Genomic DNA, 26,120 nt, shown 5'->3' with positions numbered 1-26,120 from the left:
ATAATCTGAGACGGAGCTCAGAACAATACCCAAATTAGCCACCATGTTGGGGTCAACAGAAACCAGAAAGTACATGATAAATGTTTCCTTTCCTTTGATGAACTTCATCAGAATGCAGTCCTAGGAATCCCAGGTCCACAATAAATGCTTGATTTGTTCGATAATGTCCGTTATTTATGTCCAATTAGCTACTTTGGTTAGCGCGTTTGGTAAACAATTCAAAAAAATTAAAAAGGCAGCTCATATCCTGTTTATAGTGTGGTGGCTGGCTGCGTAGGCAGCTCATATCCTGTTTATAGTGTGGTGGCTGGCTGCGTAGGCAGCTCATATCCTGTTTATAGTGTGGTGGCTGGCTGCGTAGGCAGCTCATATCCTGTTTATAGTGTGGTGGCTGGCTGCGTAGGCAGCTCATATCCTGTTTATAGTGTGGTGTCTACACACAATACCCCATAATGACATAGCAAAAACAGGTTTTTAGAATTGTTTGCAAATGTATTTAAATAACACTGAAATATCTAATTTACATACATATTCAGACCCTTTACTCAGTACTTTGTTGTAGCACCTTTTGGCAGTGATTATCGTTCTAATGATACACTTTTTAAGTGTCAAACATTACTGAAACGGGAGTATCAATGAACTTTTATTTTGGAAAATGAGTGCTCAGTTTTTCGTGTGTGGCCATTGCTGTACCACGTACCGCTAATAGCGATATTAGCCAAAGACTGTTATACCAGCTGTCTAATCTGTTTTAGCAATGTGCAATAAGCACAAAACAACATTTATATAAGAAATTGGCAACTTATTCTCATTCTGACAAAATAAGCTCGGCTTGTTGATTTCAACATGTGAACAAAGTGGACAGGCTTATTAGCTGGTCCAAACAGTAGGAGATTAGACAGGATGTGTTCATAGCTATTCAACTGTTCTACCTTGTTAGCAAATAGAGCCATGGCGGCTAAACGTGAAGTATAAAGATTAGCTGGCTAATCACTAGCGCGCGTGGGCTTGTGTTTAAGAGATTGTTAATGAGTGAATATGCATTATGTATGGTTCTGGTTATTTCTTTTTACAAAAAAAACTAGACCTTTAACCTGCCTTACCCCCCCCCCCCCCCCAACTATTTAGATCAGATAATTACATTATTAGTGGGTCTTATCATTGTTAAAGGAATATTTACATCTAAGGTATAATTTTACAACCTCTAAATAAGGGGGCAGGCATAGGGGGGCTGGAGGTAGGCATAGGGGAGCTAGGAGTAGGCATAGGGGGGCTAGGGGTAGGCATAGGGAGGCTAGGGGTAGGCATAGGGGTGCTAGGAGTAGGCATAGGGGGGCTAGGAGTAGGCATAGGGGGGGGTGGGGGTAGGCATAGGGGGGCTGGGAGTAGGCATAGGGGGGCTAGGAGTAGGCATAGGAGGGGGTGGGGGTAGGCATAGGGAGGCTAGGAGGGGGTGGGGGTGGGGGTAGGCATAGGGGGGCTGGGAGTAGGCATAGGAGGGGGTGGGGGTAGGCATAGGGGGGCTGGGAGTAGGCATAGGGGGGCTGGGAGTAGGCATAGGGGGGCTGGGAGTAGGCATAGGAGTAGGCATAGGGGGGGTGGGGGTAGGCATAGGGGGGGTGGGGGTAGGCATAGGGGGGGTGGGGGTAGGAAAAGGGGGCTAGGGGTAGGCATAGGGGGGCTGGGAGTAGGCATAGGGGGGTGGGGGTAGGCATAGGGGTGCTGGGGGTAGTCATAGCGGGGCTGGGGGTAGAAGGGGGGGTGGAGGGGTAGGCATAGGGGGGCTAGGAGTAGGCATAGGGGGGCTAGGAGTAGGCATAGGGGGGGTGGGGGTAGGCATAGGGGGGGGTGGGGGTAGGCATAGGGGGGGTGGGGGTAGGAAAAGGGGGCTAGGGTTAGGCATAGGGGGGCTGGGGGTAGTCATAGCGGGGCTGGGTTAGTCATAGGGGGGCTGGGGGTAGTCATAGGGGTGCTGGGGGTAGTCATAGGGGGGCTGGGGGTAGGCATAGGGGTGCTGGGGGTAGTCATAGGGGGGCTGGGGGTAGGCATAGGGGGGCTAGGAGTAGGCATAGGGGGGCTAGGAGTAGGCATAGGGGGCTGGGGGTAGTCATAGCGGGGCTGGGTTAGTCATAGGGGGGCTGGGGGTAGTCATAGGGGTGCTGGGGGTAGTCATAGGGAGGCTGGGGGTAGTTATAGGGGTGCTGGGGGTAGTCATAGGGGGGCTGGGGGTAGTCATAGGGGGGCTGGGGGTAGGCATAGGGAGGCTGGGGGTAGTCATAGGGGGGCTGGGGGTAGGCATAGGGGGCTGGGGGTAGGCATAGGGGGGCTGGGAGTAGGCATAGGGGGGCTAGGAGTAGGCATAGGGGGGGGTGGGGGTAGTCATAGGGCGGCTGGGTCTAGTAGTAGGGTGTAGGGGTCTCTTGTCTCTTTGCAGTAGACATATGATGAACATCGAATCTCGATAAAATCACAGTATTGAATCGCAAATGATCAGATGGCCACCTAAGTATCGCGATAATATCGTATTGTGAAGTCCCTTGCAATTCCCAACCTTAGAGAACAGGGTGCACTATATAGGGAATAGGGTGCCATAGGGCTCTGGTCTAAAGTAGTGCACTATATAGGGAATAGGGTGCCATAGGGCTCTGGTCTAAAGTAGTGCACTATATAGGGAATAGGGTGCCATAGGGCTCTGGTCTAAAATAGTACACTATATAGAGGGCCATGGGGAAAACAAGTCCCTGGTAGTGGGAGAATTCCTCAGAGTAACGTTTGTATCTCTCCAACTCTCAAAACAACAGCTCTACATTCATCAGGTTCCTCCTTTCAGATTCCACCTCTGCCTTACCCCCCAGCCCTTTAACCTGCCTTACCCCCCAGCCCTTTAACCTGCCTTACCCCCCAGCCCTTTAACCTGCCTTACCCCCCAGCCCTTTAACCTGCCTTACCCCCCAGCCCTTTAACCTGCCTTACCCCCCAGCCCTTTAACCTGCCTTACCCCCCAGCCCTTTAACCTGCCTTACCCCCCAGCCCTTTAACCTGCCTTACCCCCCAGCCCTTTAACCTGCCTTACCCCCCAGCCCTTTAACCTGCCTTACCCCCCAGCCCTTTAACCTGCCTTACCCCCCAGCCCTTTAACCTGCCTTACCCCCCAGCCCTTTAACCTGCCTTACCCCCCAGCCCTTTAACCTGCCTTACCCCCCAGCCCTTTAACCTGCCTTACCCCCCAGCCCTTTAACCTGCCTTACCCCCCCAACCCTTTAACCTGCCTTACCCCCCCAACCCTTTAACCTGCCTTACCCCCCCAACCCTTTAACCTGCCTTACCCCCCCAACCCTTTAACCTGCCTTACCCCCCCAACCCTTTAACCTGCCTTACCCCCCCAACCCTTTAACCTGCGTTACCCCCCAACCCTTTAACCTGCCTTACCCCCCCAACCCTTTAACCTGCCTTACCCCCCCCAACCCTTTAACCTGCCTTACCCCCCCAACCCTTTAACCTGCCTTACCCCCCCAACCCTTTAACCTGCCTTACCCCCCCAACCCTTTAACCTGCCTTACCCCCCCAACCCTTTAACCTGCCTTACCCCCCCCAACCCTTTAACCTGCCTTACCCCCCCCAACCCTTTAACCTGCCTTACCCCCCCCCCAACCCTTTAACCTGCCTTACCCCCCCCCAACCCTTTAACCTGCCTTACCCCCCCCCCAACCCTTTAACCTGCCTTACCCCCCCCCAACCCTTTAACCTGCCTTACCCCCCCCCAACCCTTTAACCTGCCTTACCCCCCCCCCCAACCCTTTAACCTGCCTTACCCCCCCCCCCAACCCTTTAACCTGCCTTACCCCCCCCAACCCTTTAACCTGCCTTACCCCCCCAACCCTTTAACCTGCCTTACCCCCCCCCCCAACCCTTTAACCTGCCTTACCCCCCCCCCCAACCCTTTAACCTGCCTTACCCCCCCAAACCCTTTAACCTGCCTTACCCCCCCAACCCTTTAACCTGCCTTACCCCCCCAACCCTTTAACCTGCCTTACCCCCCCCCCAACCCTTTAACCTGCCTTACCCCCCCCAACCCTTTAACCTGCCTTACCCCCCCCAACCCTTTAACCTGCCTTACCCCCCCAACCCTTTAACCTGCCTTACCCCCCCCCCAACCCTTTAACCTGCCTTACCCCCCCCAACCCTTTAACCTGCCTTACCCCCCCAAACCCTTTAACCTGCCTTACCCCCCCCCCCAAACCTTTAACCTGCCTTACCCCCCCCCCCCAACCCTTTAACCTGCCTTACCCCCCCCCCAACCCTTTAACCTGCCTTACCCCCTCAACCCTTTAACCTGCCTTACCCCCCCCCCAACCCTTTAACCTGCCTTACCCCCCCCCCCCAACCCTTTAACCTGCCTTACCCCCCCCCAACCCTTTAACCTGCCTTACCCCCCCCAACCCTTTAACCTGCCTTACCCCCCCAACCCTTTAACCTGCCTTACCCCCCCAACCCTTTAACCTGCCTTACCCCCCCAACCCTTTAACCTGCCTTACCCCCCCCCCAACCCTTTAACCTGCCTTACCCCCCCCAACCCTTTAACCTGCCTTACCCCCCCAAACCCTTTAACCTGCCTTACCCCCCCCCCCAAACCCTTGAACCTGCCTTACCCCCCCCCCCCAACCCTTTAACCTGCCTTATCCCCCCCCCAACCCTTTAACCTGCCTTACCCCCCCCCCAACCCTTTAACCTGCCTTTCCCCCCCCCCCCAACCCTTTAACCTGCCTTTCCCCCCCCCCCCAACCCTTTAACCTGCCTTACCCCCCCCCAACCCTTTAACCTGCCTTACCCCCCCCCCCCAACCCTTTAACCTGCCTTTCCCCCCCCCCAACCCTTTAACCTGCCTTACCCCCCCCCCAACCCTTTAACCTGCCTTACCCCCCCCCCCAACCCTTTAACCTGCCTTACCCCCCCCCCCAACCCTTTAATCTGCCTTATCCCCCCCCCAACCCTTTAACCTGCCTTACCCCCCCCAACCCTTTAACCTGCCTTACCCCCCCCAACCCTTTAACCTGCCTTACCCCCCCAACCCTTTAACCTGCGTTACCCCCCAACCCTTTAACCTGCCTTACCCCCCCCAACCCTTTAACCTGCCTTACCCCCCCCAACCCTTTAACCTGCCTTACCCCCCCAACCCTTTAACCTGCCTTACCCCCCCAACCCTTTAACCTGCCTTATCCCCCCAACCCTTTAACCTGCCTTACCCCCCCAACCCTTTAACCTGCCTTACCCCCCCCCAACCCTTTAACCTGCCTTACCCCCCCCAACCCTTTAACCTGCCTTACCCCCCCCCCAACCCTTTAACCTGCCTTACCCCCCCCCCAACCCTTTAACCTGCCTTACCCCCCCCCAACCCTTTAACCTGCCTTACCCCCCCCAACCCTTTAACCTGCCTTACCCCCCCCCCCAACCCTTTAACCTGCCTTACCCCCCCCCCCAACCCTTTAACCTGCCTTACCCCCCCCCCCAACCCTTTAACCTGCCTTACCCCCCCCAACCCTTTAACCTGCCTTACCCCCCCCCCAACCCTTTAACCTGCCTTACCCCCCCCCCCAACCCTTTAACCTGCCTTACCCCCCCCCCCAACCCTTTAACCTGCCTTACCCCCCCAAACCCTTTAACCTGCCTTACCCCCCCAACCCTTTAACCTGCCTTACCCCCCCAACCCTTTAACCTGCCTTACCCCCCCCCCAACCCTTTAACCTGCCTTACCCCCCCCAACCCTTTAACCTGCCTTACCCCCCCAACCCTTTAACCTGCCTTACCCCCCCCCCAACCCTTTAACCTGCCTTACCCCCCCAACCCTTTAACCTGCCTTACCCCCCCCCCAACCCTTTAACCTGCCTTACCCCCCCCCCCAACCCTTTAACCTGCCTTACCCCCCCAAACCCTTTAACCTGCCTTACCCCCCCAACCCTTTAACCTGCCTTACCCCCCCAACCCTTTAACCTGCCTTACCCCCCCCCCAACCCTTTAACCTGCCTTACCCCCCCCAACCCTTTAACCTGCCTTACCCCCCCAAACCCTTTAACCTGCCTTACCCCCCCCCCCAAACCTTTAACCTGCCTTACCCCCCCCCCCCAACCCTTTAACCTGCCTTACCCCCCCCCCAACCCTTTAACCTGCCTTACCCCCCCCCCCAACCCTTTAACCTGCCTTACCCCCCCCAACCCTTTAACCTGCCTTACCCCCCCCAACCCTTTAACCTGCCTTACCCCCCCAACCCTTTAACCTGCCTTACCCCCCCCCAACCCTTTAACCTGCCTTACCCCCCCCAACCCTTTAACCTGCCTTACCCCCCCAAACCCTTTAACCTGCCTTACCCCCCCCCCCAAACCTTTAACCTGCCTTACCCCCCCCCCCCAACCCTTTAACCTGCCTTACTCCCCCCCCAACCCTTTAACCTGCCTTACCCCCTCAACCCTTTAACCTGCCTTACCCCCCCCCCCAACCCTTTAACCTGCCTTACCCCCCCCCCCCAACCCTTTAACCTGCCTTACCCCCCCCCAACCCTTTAACCTGCCTTACCCCCCCCAACCCTTTAACCTGCCTTACCCCCCCAACCCTTTAACCTGCCTTACCCCCCCAACCCTTTAACCTGCCTTACCCCCCCAACCCTTTAACCTGCCTTACCCCCCCAACCCTTTAACCTGCCTTACCCCCCCCCCAACCCTTTAACCTGCCTTACCCCCCCCAACCCTTTAACCTGCCTTACCCCCCCAAACCCTTTAACCTGCCTTACCCCCCCCCCCAAACCCTTGAACCTGCCTTACCCCCCCCCCCAAACCCTTGAACCTGCCTTACCCCCCCCCCCAACCCTTTAACCTGCCTTATCCCCCCCCAACCCTTTAACCTGCCTTTCCCCCCCCCCCCAACCCTTTAACCTGCCTTTCCCCCCCCCCCCAACCCTTTAACCTGCCTTACCCCCCCCCAACCCTTTAACCTGCCTTACCCCCCCCCCAACCCTTTAACCTGCCTTTCCCCCCCCCCCAACCCTTTAACCTGCCTTACCCCCCCCCCCCAACCCTTTAATCTGCCTTATCCCCCCCCCAACCCTTTAACCTGCCTTACCCCCCCCAACCCTTTAACCTGCCTTACCCCCCCCAACCCTTTAACCTGCCTTACCCCCCCCCAACCCTTTAACCTGCCTTACCCCCCCCCAACCCTTTAACCTGCCTTACCCCCCCCAACCCTTTAACCTGCCTTACCCCCCCAACCCTTTAACCTGCCTTACCCCCCCCAACCCTTTAACCTGCCTTACCCCCCCCCCCAACCCTTTAACCTGCCTTACCCCCCCCCCAACCCTTTAACCTGCCTTACCCCCCCCCCAACCCTTTAACCTGCCTTACCCCCCCCCCAACCCTTTAACCTGCCTTACCCCCCCCCAACCCTTTAACCTGCCTTACCCCCCCCCAACCCTTTAACCTGCCTCACCCCCCCCCAACCCTTTAACCTGCCTTACCCCCCCCCCAACCCTTTAACCTGCCTTACCCCCCCAACCCTTTAACCTGCCTTACCCCCCCAACCTTTTAACCTGCCTTACCCCCCCCAACCCTTTAACCTGCTATACCCCCCCCCAACCCTTTAACCTGCCTTACCCCCCCCCAACCCTTTAACCTGCCTTACCCCCCCCCAACCCTTTAACTTGCCTTACCCCCCCCAACCCTTTAACCTGCCTTACCCCCCCCCCAACCCTTTAACCTGCCTTACCCCCCCCCCCAACCCTTTAACCTGCATTACCCCCCCCCCCCAACCCTTTAACCTGCATTACCCCAACCCTTTAACCTGCCTTATCCCCCCCCAACCCTTTAACCTGCCTTACCCCCCCCCCAACCCTTTAACCTGCCTTACCCCCCCCCCAACCCTTTAACCTGCCTTACCCCCCCCCCAACCCTTTAACCTGCCTTACCCCCCCCCCAACCCTTTAACCTGCCTTACCCCCCCCCCAACCCTTTAACCTGCCTTACCCCCCCCCAACCCTTTAACCTGCCTTACCCCCCCCCAACCCTTTAACCTGCCTTACCCCCCCCCCCAACCCTTTAACCTGACTTACCCCCCCAACCCTTTAACCTGACTTACCCCCCCAACCCTTTAACCTGACTTACCCCCCCAACCCTTTAACCTGCCTTACCCCCCCCCAACCCTTTAACCTGCCTTACACCCCCCCCCAACCCTTTAACCTGCCTTACCCCCCCCCCAACCCTTTAACCTGCCTTACCCCCCCCCCAACCCTTTAACCTGCCTTACCCCCACCCCCCCCCAACCCTTTAACCTGCCTTACCCCCCCCCCCCAACCCTTTAACCTGCATTACCCCCCCCCCAACCCTTTAACCTGCCTTACCCCCCCCCCAACCCTTTACCCCATCCCCCCCCAACCCTTTAACCTGCCTTACCCTTCCCCCCCCAACCCTTTACCCCAACCTGCCACAGCCCCTTTACTCCAACCTGCCACAGCCCCTTTACCCCAACCTGCTACAGCCCCTTTACCCCAACCTGCCACAGCCCCTTTACCCCAACCTGCCACAGCCCCTTTACTCCAACCTGCTACATCCCCTTTACCCCAACCTGCTACAGCCCCTTTACCCCAACCTGCTACAGCCCCTTTACCCCAACCTGCTACAGCCCCTTTACCCCAACCTGCTACAGCCCCTTTACCCCAACCTGCCACAGCCCCTTTACCCCAACCTGCTACAGCCCCTTTACCCCAACCTGCTACAGCCCCTTTACCCCAACCTGCTACAGCCCCTTTACCCCAACCTGCTACATCCCCTTTACCCCAACCTGCTACAGCCCCTTTACCCCAACCTGCTACAGCCCCTTTACCCCAACCTGCTACAGCCCCTTTACCCCAACCTGCTACAGCCCCTTTACCCCAACCTGCTACAGCCCCTTTACCCCAACCTGCTACAGCCCCTTTACCCCAACCTGCCACAGCCCCTTTACCCCAACCTGCTACAGCCCCTTTACCCCAACCTGCTACAGCCCCTTTACCCCAACCTGCTACAGCCCCTTTACCCCAACCTGCTACATCCCCTTTACCCCAACCTGCTACAGCCCCTTTACCCCAACCTGCTACAGCCCCTTTACCCCAACCTGCTACAGCCCCTTTACCCCAACCTGCTACAGCCCCTTTACCCCAACCTGCTACAGCCCCTTTACCCCAACCTGCTACAGCCCCTTTACCCCAACCTGCTACAGCCCCTTTACCCCAACCTGCTACAGCCCCTTTACCCCAACCTGCTACATCCCCTTTACCCCAACCTGCTACAGCCCCTTTACCCCAACCTGCTACAGCCCCTTTACCCCAACCTGCTACAGCCCCTTTACCCCAACCTGCTACAGCCCCTTTACCCCAACCTGCTACAGCCCCGTTACCCCAACCTGCTACAGCTCCTTTACCCCAACCTGCTACAGCTCCTTTACCCCAACCTGCTACACCCCCTTTACCCCAACCTGCCACATCCCCTTTACCCCAACCTGCCACATCCCTTTTACCCCAACCTGCCACATCCCCTTTACCCCAACCTGCCACATCCCCTTTACCCCAACCTGCCACATCCCCGTTACCCCAACCTGCCACAGCCCCTTTACCCCAACCTGCTACATCCCCTTTACCCCAACCTGCCACAGCCCCTTTACCCCAACCTGCCACAGCCCCTTTACCCCAACCTGCCACATCCCCTTTACCCCAACCTGCCACAGCCCCGTTACCCCAACCTGCCACAGCCCCTTTACCCCAACCTGCCACAGCCCCTTTACCCCAACCTGCTACAGCCCCGTTACCCCAACCTGCTACAGCCCCGTTACCCCAACCTGCCACAGCCCCTTTACCCCAACCTGCCACCGCCCCTTTACCCCAACCTGCTACAGCCCCTTTACCCCAACCTGCTACAGCCCCTTTACCCCAACCTGCTACATCCCCTTTACCCCAACCTGCCACAGCCCCTTTACCCCAACCTGCTACAGCCCCTTTACCCCAACCTGCTACATCCCCTTTACCCCAACTTGCCACAGCCCCGTTACCCCAACCTGCCACAGCCCCTTTACCCCAACCTGCTACATCCCCTTTACCCCAACCTGCTACATCCCCTTTACCCCAACCTGCTACATCCCCTTTACCCCAACCTGCTACAGCCCCTTTACCCCAACCTGCTACAGCCCCTTTACCCCAACCTGCCACAGCCCCTTTACCCCAACCTGCCACAGCCCCTTTACCCCAACCTCCTACAGCCCCTTTACCCCAACCTGCTACAGCCCCTTTACCCCAACCTGCTACAGCCCCTTTACCCCAACCTGCTACAGCCCCTTTACCCCAACCTGCTACATCCCCTTTACCCCAACCTGCTACAGCCCCTTTACCCCAACCTGCTACAGCCCCTTTACCCCAACCTGCTACATCCCCTTTACCCCAACCTGCTACAGCCCCTTTACCCCAACCTGCTACAGCCCCTTTACCCCAACCTGCTACAGCCCCTTTACCCCAACCTGCTACAGCCCCTTTACCCCAACCTGCTACAGCCCCGTTACCCCAACCTGCTACAGCTCCTTTACCCCAACCTGCTACAGCTCCTTTACCCCAACCTGCTACACCCCCTTTACCCCAACCTGCCACATCCCCTTTACCCCAACCTGCCACATCCCTTTTACCCCAACCTGCCACATCCCCTTTACCCCAACCTGCCACATCCCCTTTACCCCAACCTGCCACATCCCCGTTACCCCAACCTGCCACAGCCCCTTTACCCCAACCTGCTACATCCCCTTTACCCCAACCTGCCACAGCCCCTTTACCCCAACCTGCCACAGCCCCTTTACCCCAACCTGCCACATCCCCTTTACCCCAACCTGCCACAGCCCCGTTACCCCAACCTGCCACAGCCCCTTTACCCCAACCTGCCACAGCCCCTTTACCCCAACCTGCTACAGCCCCGTTACCCCAACCTGCTACAGCCCCGTTACCCCAACCTGCCACAGCCCCTTTACCCCAACCTGCCACCGCCCCTTTACCCCAACCTGCTACAGCCCCTTTACCCCAACCTGCTACAGCCCCTTTACCCCAACCTGCTACATCCCCTTTACCCCAACCTGCCACAGCCCCTTTACCCCAACCTGCTACAGCCCCTTTACCCCAACCTGCTACATCCCCTTTACCCCAACTTGCCACAGCCCCGTTACCCCAACCTGCCACAGCCCCTTTACCCCAACCTGCTACATCCCCTTTACCCCAACCTGCTACATCCCCTTTACCCCAACCTGCTACATCCCCTTTACCCCAACCTGCTACAGCCCCTTTACCCCAACCTGCTACAGCCCCTTTACCCCAACCTGCTACAGCCCCTTTACCCCAACCTGCCACAGCCCCTTTACCCCAACCTCCTACAGCCCCTTTACCCCAACCTGCTACAGCCCCTTTACCCCAACCTGCTACAGCCCCTTTACCCCAACCTGCTACAGCCCCTTTACCCCAACCTGCTACATCCCCTTTACCCCAACCTGCTACAGCCCCTTTACCCCAACCTGCTACAGCCCCTTTACCCCAACCTGCTACAGCCCCTTTACCCCAACCTGCTACAGCCCCTTTACCCCAACCTGCTACAGCCCCTTTACCCCAACCTGCCACAGCCCCTTTACCCCAACCTGCTACATCCCCTTTACCCCAACCTGCCACAGCCCCTTTACCCCAACCTGCCACAGCCCCTTTACCCCAACCTGCCACAGCCCCTTTACCCCAACCTGCTACAGCCCCTTTACCCCAACCTGCTACAGCCCCTTTACCCCAACCTGCCACCGCCCCTTTACCCCAACCTGCTACCGCCCCTTTACCCCAACCTGCTACAGCCCCTTTACCCCAACCTGCCACAGCCCCTTTACCCCAACCTGCTACAGCCCCTTTACCCCAACCTGCCACAGCCCCTTTACCCCAACCTGCCACAGCCCCTTTACCCCAACCTGCCACCGCCCCTTTACCCCAACCTGCTACATCCCCTTTACCCCAACCTGCCACAGCCCCTTTACCCCAACCTGCCACAGCCCCTTTACCCCAACCTGCTACAGCCCCTTTACCCCAACCTGCCACAGCCCCTTTACCCCAACCTGCCACAGCCCCTTTTCCCCAACCTGCTACATCCCCTTTACCCCAACCTGCTACAGCCCCTTTACCCCAACCTGCTACAGCCCCTTTACCCCAACCTGCTACAGCCCCTTTACCCCAACCTGCTACAGCCCCTTTACCCCAACCTGCTACAGCCCCTTTACCCCAACCTGCCACAGCCCCTTTACCCCAACCTGCCACATCCCCTTTACCCCAACCTGCCACAGCCCCTTTACCCCAACCTGCCACAGCCCCTTTACCCCAACCTGCTACAGCCCCTTTACCCCAACCTGCTACAGCCCCTTTACCCCAACCTGCCACAGCCCCTTTACCCCAACCTGCCACAGCCCCTTTACCCCAACCTGCCACAGCCCCTTTACCCCAACCTGCCACAGCCCCTTTACCCCAACCTGCCACAGCCCCTTTACCCCAACCTGCCACAGCCCCTTTACCCCAACCTGCCACCGCCCCTTTACCCCAACCTGCTACATCCCCTTTACCCCAACCTGCCACAGCCCCTTTACCCCAACCTGCTACAGCCCCTTTACCCCAACCTGCCACAGCCCCTTTACCGCAACCTGCCACAGCCCCTTTACCCCAACCTGCCACAGCCCCTTTACCCCAACCTGCCACAGCCCCTTTACCCCAACCTGCCACCGCCCCTTTACCCCAACCTGCTACATCCCCTTTACCCCAACCTGCCACAGCCCCTTTACCCCAACCTGCCACAGCCCCTTTACCCCAACCTGCTACAGCCCCTTTACCCCAACCTGCTACAGCCCCTTTACCCCAACCTGCTACAGCCCCTTTACCCCAACCTGCCACATCCCCTTTACCCCAACCTGCTACAGCCCCTTTACCCCAACCTGCTACAGCCCCTTTACCCCAACCTGCCACCGCCCCTTTACCCCAACCTGCCACAGCCCCTTTACCCCAACCTGCCACAGCCCCTTTACCCCAACCTGCTACAGCCCCTTTACCCCAACCTGCTACAGCCCCTTTACCCCAACCTGCTACAGCCCCTTTACCCCAACCTGCTACAGCCCCTTTACCCCAACCTGCTACAGCCCCTTTACCCCAACCTGCTACAGCCCCTTTACCCCAACCTGCTACAGCCCCTTTACCCCAACCTGCTACAGCCCCTTTACCCCAACCTGCTACAGCCCCTTTACCCCAACCTGCTACAGCCCCTTTACCCCAACCTGCTACAGCCCCTTTACCCCAACCTGCTACAGCCCCTTTACCCCAACCTGCTACATCCCCTTTACCCCAACCTGCCACATCCCCTTTACCCCAACCTGCTACATCCCCTTTACCCCAACCTGCTACAGCCCCTTTACCCCAACCTGCTACATCCCCTTTACCCCAACCTGCTACATCCCCTTTACCCCAACCTGCCACATCCCCTTTACCCCAACCTGCCACATCCCCTTTACCCCAACCTGCTACAGCCCCTTTACCCCAACCTGCCACAGCCCCTTTACCCCAACCTGCCACATCCCCTTTACCCCAACCTGCCACATCCCCTTTACCCCAACCTGCTACAGCCCCTTTACCCCAACCTGCCACAGCCCCTTTACCCCAACCTGCTACAGCCCCTTTACCCCAACCTGCTACAGCCCCTTTACCCCAACCTGCTACAGCCCCTTTACCCCAACCTGCTACAGCCCCTTTACCCCAACCTGCTACAGCCCCTTTACCCCAACCTGCTACATCCCCTTTACCCCAACCTGCTACAGCCCCTTTACCCCAACCTGCCACAGCCCCTTTACCCCAACCTGCCACAGCCCCTTTACCCCAACCTGCCACATCCCCTTTACCCTAACCTGCTACAGCCCCTTTACCCCAACCTGCTACAGCCCCTTTACCCCAACCTGCCACAGCCCCTTTACCCCAACCTGCTACATCCCCTTTACCCCAACCTGCCACATCCCCTTTACCCCAACCTGCTACAGCCCCTTTACCCCAACCTGCCACAGCCCCTTTACCCCAACCTGCTACAGCCCCTTTACCCCAACCTGCCACATCCCCTTTACCCCAACCTGCCACATCCCCTTTACCCCAACCTGCTACAGCCCCTTTACCCCAACCTGCTACAGCCCCTTTACCCCAACCTGCCACAGCCCCTTTACCCCAACCTGCCACAGCCCCTTTACCCCAACCTGCTACAGCCCCTTTACCCCAACCTGCCACAGCCCCTTTACCCCAACCTGCCACAGCCCCTTTACCCCAACCTGCCACAGCCCCTTTACCCCAACCTGCTACAGCCCCTTTACCCCAACCTGCCACAGCCCCTTTACCCCAACCTGCCACATCCCCTTTACCCCAACCTGCCACAGCCCCTTTACCCCAACCTGCCACAGCCCCTTTACCCCAACCTGCCACAGCCCCTTTACCCCAACCTGCCACAGCCCCTTTACCCCAACCTGCCACAGCCCCTTTACCCCAACCTGCTACAGCCCCTTTACCCCAACCTGCTACATCCCCTTTACCCCAACCTGCCACAGCCCCTTTACCCCAACCTGCCACAGCCCCTTTACCCCAACCTGCTACAGCCCCTTTACCCCAACCTGCTACATCCCCTTTACCCCAACCTGCTACATCCCCTTTACCCCAACCTGCTACAGCCCCTTTACCCCAACCTGCCACATCCCCTTTACCCCAACCTGCTACAGCCCCTTTACCCCATCACTGCTATTTTCCTGATGGGCCCAGGGTGCCATTTGGAATGCAGACTTCGCCTCCTGATCTGAACAGTGAGAGCAGTTGAACCATGAAAGGGTTGTGAACTTAAGCATCGTAAAGACAACCCACCCTCCACCTTTCTCCCCCCTTCTTCCTCCCCCTCCCTCCCCTTCTTCCTCCCCCTCCCTCCCCCCTTTCTTCCTCCCCCTCCCTCCCCTTCTTCCTCCCCCTCCCTCCCCCCCCTTCTTCCTCCCCCTCCCTCCCCCCCTCCCCTTCTTCCTCCCCCCCTCCCTCCCCTTCTTCCTCCCCCTCCCTCCCCTTCTTCCTCCCCCTTCTTCCTCCCCCCCTCCCTCCCCCCTCCCCTTCTTCCTCCCCCTCCCTCCCCCCCTCCCTCCCCCCTCCCCTTCTTCCTCCCCCCCTCCCCTTCTTCCTCCCCCTCCCTCCCCCCTTTCTTCCTCCCCCCTCTCTTCCTCCCCCCTTTCTTCCTCCCCCCTCTCTTCCTCCCCCCTTTCTTCCTCCCCCCTCTCTTCCTCCCCCCCTCTCTTCCTCCCCCTCTCTTCCTCCCCCCTCTCTTCCTCCCCCTCCCCTTCTTCCTCCCCCTCCCCTTCTTCCTCCCCCCTTTCTTCCTCTCCCCTCTCTTCCTCCCCCCTTTCTTCCTCCCCCCTTTCTTCCTCCCCCCTCTCTTCCTCCCCCCTTTCTTCCTCCCCCCTCTCTTCCTCCCCCCTTTCTTCCTCCCCCCTTTCTTCCTCCCCCCTCTCTTCCTCCCCCCTCTCTTCCTCCCCCCTCTCTTCCCCCCCTCTTCTTCCTCCCCCCTATCCCCCCTCCCCCTCTCTTCCTCCCCCCTCTCCCCCCCTCTCTCCCTCTCTCTCCCCCCTCTCTCCCTCTCTCTCCCCCCCTCTCTCCCCCCTCTCTCTCCCCCTCTCTCTCCCCCCTCTCTCTCTCCCCCTCTCTCTCCCCCCTCTCTCTCCCCCTCCCTCTCTCCCCCCTCTCTCTCTTCCCCCCTCTCTCCCCCTCTCTCCCTCCCCCTCTCTCTCCCCCTCTTCCCCTCTCTCCCCCCCTCTTCCCCTCTCTCCCCCCCTCTTCCCCTCTCTCCCCCTCTTCCCCTCTCTCCCCCTCCCCCCCTCCTCAGAAGGCTTTTCCTTTCCTATACACCAAGGTGTGGTATAATGCGGGGAACCGGGTTGGTTTGTGGTTTGTGAAAGAAGCCACGATGTTCAGCCATCCTCCTTGACCATATGTCTTTTAGAAACCAACTGGTTGTTGTTACAACTAGTATGGAGACTAAATCATTCTCCCCCCTGAGTCACACTAACATGATGGACTGGCAAGTAGCACAAAAACAACAGGTCTGACAAACTGGGTGTTGGGGGGGGGTGTAGTAAAACAACAGGTCTGACAAACTGGGTGTTGGGGGGGGGGGGTGTAGTAAAACAACAGGTCTGACAAACTGAATCTCGGTGCTAGAGGCTTCACTACAGACCCTGGTTTGATTCCAGGCTGTATCACAACCGGCCGGCACACACAATAAGGCGGCTAACAATTGGCCCAGCGTCGTCTGTGTTAGGGGAGGGTTTGGCCGGGGTAGGCCGTCATTGTAAATAAGAATTTGTTCTTTAGCGCACCCAATAGGTCCGCAGACGATGCCATCGCACTGCACACTGCCCTCACCCATCTGGACAAGAGGAATACCTATGTAAGAATGCTGTTCATTGACTACAGCTGATCATTCAACACCATAATAGCCTCCAAACTCATCATTAAGCTGGAGGCCCTGGGTCTCAACCCCTCCCTGTACAACTGGGTCCTGGACTTCCTGACGCCCCCCCCCCCCCCCCCCCCCCCAGGTGGTGAAGGTAGGAAACAACATCTCCACCCCGCTGATCCTCAACACAGGGGCCCCACAAGGGTGCGTGCTCAGCCCCCTCTGTTCATCCATGACGGCGTGGCCAAACGCCTCCAACTCAATCATCAAGTTTGCAGATAACAGAACAGTAGTAGGCCTGATTACCAGCAACGACGAGACGGCCTACAGGGAGGAGGTGAGGGCCCTGGGAGATTGGTGCAAGAAAATAAAATAACCTCTTCCTCAACGTCAACAAAATGATCGTGTCCTTCAGGAGACAGCAGAGGGAGCATCCCCCTATCCACATGAACAGGATCGAAGTGGGGAAGGTGGAAAGCTTTAAGTTCTTCTGCGCACACATCACGGACAAGCTGAAATGGTACCCCCACACAGACAGGCTCTCCAGAGGGTGGTGCGGTCTGCCCAAAGCATTACCGGGGTCACACTGCTTGCCCTCCAGGACATCTACAGCACCCGATGTCACAGGAAGGCCAAAAAGATAATCAAGGACATGAACCACACGAGCCACGGCCTGTTCACCCCGCTACCACCCAGAAGGGGAGGTCAGTACAGGTGGATTAAAGCTGGGACAGAGAGACTGAAAAACAGCTTGTATCTCTATAGTAACTTTAACTCTACCAACATGTACATATTACCTCAATTACGTCGACTAACCTGTGCCCCCGCACATTGACTCTGTACCAGTACCCCCTGTATATAGCCTCCACATTGACTCTGTACCAGTACCCCCTGTATATAGCCTCCACATTGACTCTGTACCAGTACCCCCTGTATATAGCCTCCACATTGACTCTGTACCGGTACCCCCTGTATATAGCCTCCACATTGACTCTGTACCAGTACCCCCTGTATATAGCCTCCACATTGACTCTGTACCAGTACCCCCTGTATATAGCCTCCACATTGACTCTGTACCAGTACCCCCTGTATATAGCCTCCACATTGACTCTGTGCCAGTACCCCCTGTATATAGCCTCCACATTGACTCTGTACCGGTAACCCCTGTATATAGCCTCCACATTGACTCTGTACCGGTACCCCCTGTATATAGCCTCCACATTGACTCTGTACCGGTACCCCCTGTATATAGCCTCCACATTGACTCTGTACCGTAACACCCTGTATATAGCCTCCACATTGACTCTGTACCGGTACCCCCTGTATATAGCCTCCACATTGACTCTGTACCGTAACACCCTGTATATAGCCTCCACATTGACTCTGTACCGTAACACCCTGTATATAGCCTCCACATTGACTCTGTACCGTAACACCCTGTATATAGCCTCCACATTGACTCTGTACCGTAACACCCTGTATATAGCCTCCACATTGACTCTGTACCGTAACCCCCTGTATATAGCCTCCACATTGACTCTGTACCGGTACCCCCTGTATATAGCCTCCACATTGACTCTGTACCGGTACCCCCTGTATATAGCCTCCACATTGACTCTGTACCGTAACACCCTGTATATAGCCTCCACATTGACTCTGTACCGGTACCCCCTGTATATAGCCTCCCCATTGACTCTGTACCGTAACACCCTGTATATAGCCTGCACATTGACTCTGTACCGTAACACCCTGTATATAGCCTCCACATTGACTCTGTACTGTAACACCCTGTATATAGCTCATAAGTAAGCTTTTCACTGTAAGGTCTACTACACCTGTTGTATTTGGCGCATGTGACTAATACAATTTGATTTGAAATAGTTTCACCGTAGTCCAATACAGAGAGGAAAGTCCACTGAACCAAGTCTTTTCTGGCGGAGAAGGAAAACAAGCTTTGTGCCGGTAATAAAACCCAAGATGCGGCTGGAGTTTCCTGACAAGGTTCTCTCCGTGGGTGGTGAAGCTCAACGTCTCATACACCCAAAGATATTTATAAGTCGCACCCCCGCCTCTTGCCCTCAGAACAGCCTAAATTCGTCTTGGCACGGACTCTACAAAGTGTCGAAAAGCGTTCCGCAGTGATGCTGGCCTATGTTGACGCCAATGCTTCCCTCAGTTGTCAAGTTACCCGGCTGTCCTTTGGGTGGTGGACCGTTCTTGATACACACGGGAATCTGTTGAGTGTGAAAAACCCAGCAGTGTTGCAGTTCTTGACACAAACCGCTGCCCCTGGCACCTACTACCATACCCCGTTCCAAGGCACTTAAATACTTAAATATTAGTCTTGCCCATTCACCCTCTGAATGGCACACATACACAATCCAAGAATCAGCAAATGTTGCAATCCATGTGTGGAAAGAGCTTAGAGACTTACCCAGAAAGACTCACAGCTGTAATCGCTGCCAATGTATTGACTCTGGTATGAACAGGGCCTAAAATATATATATTTTTAATTTTGCTTTGTAACGTTTCTAAAACAATAAATGTATTCCGATTTAAGAAGTAATGTGTTTATATTTATTTTATTTCAGAGTCTTTTAACCAAAATATCACAGATGAAAGACCAACATTTTCACCTGCCCCTTTAAGGGGGGGAGGTTACCGTGGTAACACAACTAGTAGCAGAGTTCTCCCGAGCAGTTCAAACATTAAAAATGTATAAAAAAATTAAACATTAAAAAACAATGTCAATATTCAAGAAACACAAGGACAAAGTCTCACTTCAGTAGACTTTTATTTCAAGTAAATTCAACCAACTTTTTATTTGCCTGTGTTCAGCGCTTCTAAAAATGAATATTTCACTCATGTGCCCACGGCCCAGCCAGGCAGCGCTGCAGTGCGAGGTGAGATATGCTATAGGATTCGTAGTTCTTTGACTTTTTGTGTTATTTAATTTAGCAGCTATGAAACAAAATGGCAGAAATACTTAGAAATCCATTACTGCAGCCTTTATTTTACTATACATGTGATCATACTGTACTCATTTTTTTTTTTTTTTTACAAATGCGAGTGAAATGTTCACACTGTGCATTCCTGACCCATGACGTCCGTAGAACATTCTTCCCCGAGTCTCCATGATCATCCAAATGCTTCCAGGCGCTTTTTTTTGTTGGCAAACTAGAGTCAAATTTTTGGGATGACACTGGGTCCCATTTTATGTGTGGGGCAAAATCCAATCACTGCATTCCACAAAACGAGTTTTGAGATACGAAGACATTATTATAAATTAAATTAAATTAAACTGTTCCACGAAAAAGGTCCATGTCTGACAGCATGTCCTCCTGAGTTTAATACAGCACGATTATAGTCAAGGGGAGTCCATGCTGCAGTCAGAACTACAGTCGACTGGTAGACTGTCTCTACAAGACTGCGTTCAGTCTACTAGTGGTAGACCTCACCCTCCCATCTCCAAACTGCTAAACCCCTACAATGAAACTGAGGAGTAATACTTCATTAGTTATAGAAGCTAACCCCTATTCATTTATTATTTTATATATATATTAATCTTTAATAGAGAGAGATTCCTCAGGATCTGTGTATTTTATGGAAAGCATTCTGCAATTTCCCACTTAAAGCCTTCACTAACCCAAATTTCTCCTGGGTAGGAAATTGCTGTCACAATTCAAGGGTCGCCTCACTTGAGTGTTTTTTGATGCGTCTGATTTGTACCCTAAAGAGCTCTCCAAACTTCTAACAGCTGTCCGTTTGCAAGCCAGTGATGGGAAGGAGACCTAGAATGGAATGTTATTCTATATTTGATGTGGCGTTGGACCTAAATGCCTGTTTCCTGGACACAGATTAGGCCTAATTTCAGTCATGGACTAAAAATGTACTTTTCAATGGAGATTCTCCATATTCTCTGCTCGTTGTTCGGTCTCAGTCATAAACTGGAGGCATATTGTAGGGGAAGGTATGAGGGCTCTTTGTGAATGTATGCTGGGTTCAGAGCGTACCATACTATGTTATGACTCCGTTTCTCTCATTTCCTTGAGGATGTTTTGGTTGGTAACTATGTTATTGTAATGGATTCTCTCCTATAGTCTCCATATACTTACGTGTACATATTCTCATTCACCCTTTTTAGATTTGCGTGTATTAGGTAGTTGTTGTGAAATTGTTAGATTACTTGTTAGATTTTACTGCATGGTTGGAACTAGAAGCACAAGCATTTCGCTACACTCGCATTAACATCTGCTAACCGTGTGTACGTGACCAATAAGGATTTGATTTTGAACAGGTGTGTGAGGGACCAGGTGTGTTTGTGTGTTGCAGGTCTAGATGCAGAGCTGTACTATGTGAGGGATGACGTGGTGAACCACTATGCTCTCTCCTTCATCCTGCCTGTATCCAGCGAGACCAACAGCCTGCACTTCACCTGGCGCTCCAAGGACAAGGTACACACACACACACACACACACACACACACACACACACACACACACACACACACACACACACACACACACACACACACACACACACACACACACACACACACACACACCTACCTAACTTTTGTAGGTGTGTGTGTGTAGGATATCTCTCCCTACGTTGCCTGTACACAACAAAATCAACAACTAACGCGAGCGAGAAGAGTTAATATCTAACAAAAGAACATTAGATAAACCCTCTCAAACTTGTTAGCCAGTTGGCCGTCAAAATTGCACTGATAAACGTTGGGGAATTAGTAGCCTCCTCGTCCTTCTGCAACTTGCCTGGCCACCCATTTTGATTAATGCCAAATACATTTGATTGACAACTAAGAGATATGTTAACTGTGGATAACAGTAGTTAAAGTTCAGCATAGCTCACTAGCTAACGGTAGGCTCCATGTTTTTAGCTTGCTAAATAAGTAAATGGCTAGTTGCATAAATAGACACAGTAGCCCAGCGGTGTCAAACTCAATCAGAGCATGGGCCATATTGGGGGGGGAAAACGTGCAACTGTGACCCAAACTGGCCGTTGTTTTATTAGAAAAAATATGTCCTTTTTTAATAATGTCCACTCATATATACATAGGATGCTGAATATACAGAATTAACATTAAAACTAGAGAACAGATCTATAATATCTGTCCAGTCTTTGCTGCTCTGCTTGCAGATGTGCATAATATGCTGTGATCCTAATCAATACTTATTTAATAACTCCAAATAACAAAAACATAGCTAGGTTGTTGTAACATTTTGGTGCGGTTGACTTGTCATTTATTGCCATTGCTTGTTTGATTGTATTGACAATCACAGCCTTAGTGTCTTTATTTAACCAGCGAGTCTATACTGAGACAGAGGTGTCTTTATTTAACCAGCGAGTCTATACTGAGACAGAGATGTATTTATTTAACCAGGGAGTCTATACTGAGACAGAGGTGTCTTTATTTAACCAGGGAGTCTATACTGGGACAGAGGTGTCTTTATTTAACCAGGGAGTCTATATTGGGACAGAGGTGTCTTTATTTAACCAGGGAGTCTATACTGAGACAGAGGTGTCTTTATTTAACCAGGGAGTCTATACTGAGACAGAGGTGTCTTTATTTAACCAGGGAGTCTATACTGGGACAGAGGTGTCTTTATTTAACCAGGGAGTCTATACTGAGACAGAGGTGTCTTTATTTAACCAGGGAGTCTATACTGGGACAGAGGTGTCTTTATTTAACCAGGGAGTCTATACTGAGACAGAGGTGTCTTTATTTAACCTGGGAGTCTATACTGAGACAGAGGTGTCTTTATTTAACCAGGGAGTCTATACTGAGACAGAGGTGTATTTATTTAACCAGGGAGTCTATACTGAGACAGAGGTGTATTTATTTAACCAGGGAGTCTATACTGAGACAGAGGTGTCTTTATTTAACCAGGGAGTCTATACTGGGACAGAGGTGTCTTTATTTAACCAGGGAGTCTATACTGAGACAGAGGTGTCTTTATTTAACCAGGGAGTCTATACTGGGACAGAGGTGTCTTTATTTAACCAGGGAGTCTATACTGAGACAGAGGTGTCTTTATTTAACCAGGGAGTCTATACTGAGACAGAGGTGTCTTTATTTAACCAGGGAGTCTATACTGAGACAGAGGTGTCTTTATTTAACCAGCGAGTCTATACTGAGACAGAGGTGTATTTATTTAACCAGCGAGTCTATACTGAGACAGAGGTGTATTTATTTAACCAGGGAGTCTATACTGAGACAGAGGTGTCTTTATTTAACCAGGGAGTCTATGCTGAGACAGAGGTGTATTTATTTAACCAGGGAGTCTATACTGAGACAGAGGTGTATTTATTTAACCAGGGAGTCTATACTGAGACAGAGGTGTATTTATTTAACCAGGGAGTCTATACTGGGACAGAGGTGTCTTTATTTAACCAGGGAGTCTATACTGAGACAGAGGTGTCTTTATTTAACCTGGGAGTCTATACTGAGACAGAGGTGTCTTTATTTAACCAGGGAGTCTATACTGAGACAGAGGTGTCTTTATTTAACCAGGGAGTCTATACTGAGACAGAGGTGTCTTTATTTAACCAGGGAGTCTATACTGGGACAGAGGTGTCTTTATTTAACCAGGGAGTCTATACTGAGACAGAGGTGTCTTTATTTAACCAGGGAGTCTATACTGAGACAGAGGTGTATTTATTTTACCAGGGAGTCTATGCTGAGACAGAGGTGTCTTTATTTTACCAGGGAGTCTATGCTGAGACAGAGGTGTCTTTATTTAACCAGGGAGTCTATACTGGGACAGAGGTGTCTTTATTTAACCAGGGAGTCTATACTGAGACAGAGGTGTCTTTATTTAACCAGGGAGTCTATACTGAGACAGAGGTGTCTTTATTTAACCAGGGAGTCTGTACTGAGACAGAGGTGTCTTTATTTAACCAGGGAGTCTATACTGAGACAGAGGTGTCTTTATTTAACCAGGGAGTCTATACTGAGACAGAGGTGTCTTTATTTAACCAGGGAGTCTATACTGAGACAGAGGTGTCTTTATTTAACCAGGGAGTCTATACTGAGACAGAGGTGTCTTTATTTAACCAGGGAGTCTATACTGAGACAGAGGTGTCTTTATTTAACCAGGGAGTCTATACTGAGACAGAGGTGTCTTTATTTAACCAGGGAGTCTATACTGAGACAGAGGTGTCTTTATTTAACCAGGGAGTCTATACTGAGACAGAGGTGTCTTTATTTAACCAGGGAGTCTATACTGAGACAGAGGTGTCTTTATTTAACCAGGGAGTCTGTACTGAGACAGAGGTGTCTTTATTTAACCAGGGAGTCTGTACTGAGACAGAGGTGTCTTTATTTAACCAGGGAGTCTATACTGAGACAGAGGTGTCTTTATTTAACCAGGGAGTCTATACTGAGACAGAGGTGTCTTTATTTAACCAGGGAGTCTATACTGAGACAGAGGTGTCTTTATTTAACCAGGGAGTCTATACTGAGACAGAGGTGTCTTTATTTAACCAGGGAGTCTATACTGGGACAGAGGTGTCTTTATTTAACCAGGGAGTCTATACTGAGACAGAGGTGTCTTTATTTAACCAGGGAGTCTATACTGAGACAGAGGTGTCTTTATTTAACCAGGGAGTCTATACTGAGACAGAGGTGTCTTTATTTAACCAGGGAGTCTATACTGAGACAGAGGTGTCTTTATTTAACCAGGGAGTCTATACTGAGACAGAGGTGTCTTTATTTAACCAGGGAGTCTATACTGAGACAGAGGTGTCTTTATTTAACCAGGGAGTCTATACTGAGACAAAGGTGTATTTATTTAACCAGGGAGAGAGACAAAGGTGTCTTTATTTAACCAGGGAGTCATACTGAGAGAGACAGAGGTGTCTTTATTTAACCAGGGAGTCTATACTGATACAGAGGTGTCTTTATTTTATCAGGGTGTCTATGCTGAGACAGAGGTGTATTTTTACAGATGAGCCCTGAATTACAGAAAATACACTCTTCAAAATAGATATCCAACACGGTCATGACAACAAACACATTCATCAACAATAAGATCCGCAATCAGCTTTCTGAATTGACCTAGAGGCACCAGAACATCACGTTGAGGATGACATCACAGAGGACCAACCAGCTGTCTGGTAGAGAATGTGGTGATGACATCACAGAGGACCAACCAGCTGTCTGGTAGAGAATGTGGTGATGACATCACAGAGGACCAACCAACTGTCTGATAGAGAATGTGGTGATGACATCACAGAGGACCAACCAACTGTCTGATAGAGAATGTGGTGATGACATCAGAGGACCAACCAACTGTCTGGTAGAGAATGTGGTGATGACATCACAGAGGACCAACCAACTGTCTGGTAGAGAATGTGGTGATGACATCAGAGGACCAACCAACTGTCTGATAGAGAATGTGGTGATGACATCACAGAGGACCAACCAACTGTCTGGTAGAGAATGTGGTGATGACATCACAGAGGACCAACCAACTGTCTGGTAGAGAATGTGGTGATGACATCACAGAGGACCAACCAACTGTCTGGTAGAGAATGTGGTGATGACATCACAGAGGACCAACCAACTGTCTGGTAGAGAATGTGGTGATGACATCACAGAGGACCAACCAACTGTCTGAGAGAGAATGTGGTGATGACATCACAGAGGACCAACCAACTGTCTGGTAGAGAATGTGGTGATGACATCACAGAGGACCAACCAACTGTCTGATAGAGAATGTGGTGATGACATCACAGAGGACCAACCAACTGTCTGATAGAGAATGTGGTGATGACATCACAGAGGACCAACCAACTGTCTGGTAGAGAATGTAGTGATGACATCACAGAGGACCAACCAACTGTCTGGTAGAGAATGTAGTGATGACATCACAGAGGACCAACCAACTGTCTGGTAGAGAATGTGGTGATGACATCACAGAGGACCAACCAACTGTCTGGTAGAGAATGTGGTGATGACATCACAGAGGACCAACCAACTGTCTGAGAGAGAATGTGGTGATGACATCACAGAGGACCAACCAACTGTCTGAGAGAGAATGTGGTGATGACATCACAGAGGACCAACCAACTGTCTGGTAGAGAATGTGGTGATGACATCAGAGGACCAACCAACTGTCTGAGAGAGAATGTGGTGATGACATCACAGAGGACCAACCAACTGTCTGGTAGAGAATGTGGGGATGACATCACAGAGGACCAACCAACTGTCTGGTAGAGAATGTGGTGATGACATCACAGAGGACCAACCAACTGTCTGGTAGAGAATGTGGTGATGACATCACAGAGGACCAACCAACTGTCTGATAGAGAATGTGGTGATGACATCAGAGGACCAACCAACTGTCTGATAGAGAATGTGGTGATGACATCAGAGGACCAACCAACTGTCTGGTAGAGAATGTGGTGATGACATCAGAGGACCAACCAACTGTCTGGTAGAGAATGTGGTGATGACATCAGAGGACCAACCAACTGTCTGGTAGAGAATGTGGTGATGACATCAGAGGACCAACCAACTGTCTGGTAGAGAATGTGGTGATGACATCAGAGGACCAACCAACTGTCTGATAGAGAATG

General features: G+C 52.9%; 1 protein-coding gene across 2 annotated transcripts in view; it reads left to right on the top strand.

The window, feature by feature from the left end:
- The window catches only part of LOC139539405 (tyrosine-protein kinase RYK-like), a 180,687-nt gene that overhangs the window by 58,592 nt on the left and 95,975 nt on the right, over window positions 1-26,120 (top strand). For both annotated transcript variants that reach the window (XM_071342306.1, XM_071342307.1), the window contains exon 2: window positions 20,850-20,971. In XM_071342306.1, the coding sequence (XP_071198407.1) occupies window positions 20,850-20,971 (122 nt within the window). The remainder of the gene's footprint in view (window positions 1-20,849; window positions 20,972-26,120) is intronic.

The sequence above is a fragment of the Salvelinus alpinus genome, chromosome 15 (assembly GCF_045679555.1).
Source record: "Salvelinus alpinus chromosome 15, SLU_Salpinus.1, whole genome shotgun sequence".
Classification (NCBI taxonomy): Eukaryota; Metazoa; Chordata; class Actinopteri; order Salmoniformes; family Salmonidae; genus Salvelinus; species Salvelinus alpinus.
This window is presented reverse-complemented; position numbering and strand designations above follow the sequence as displayed.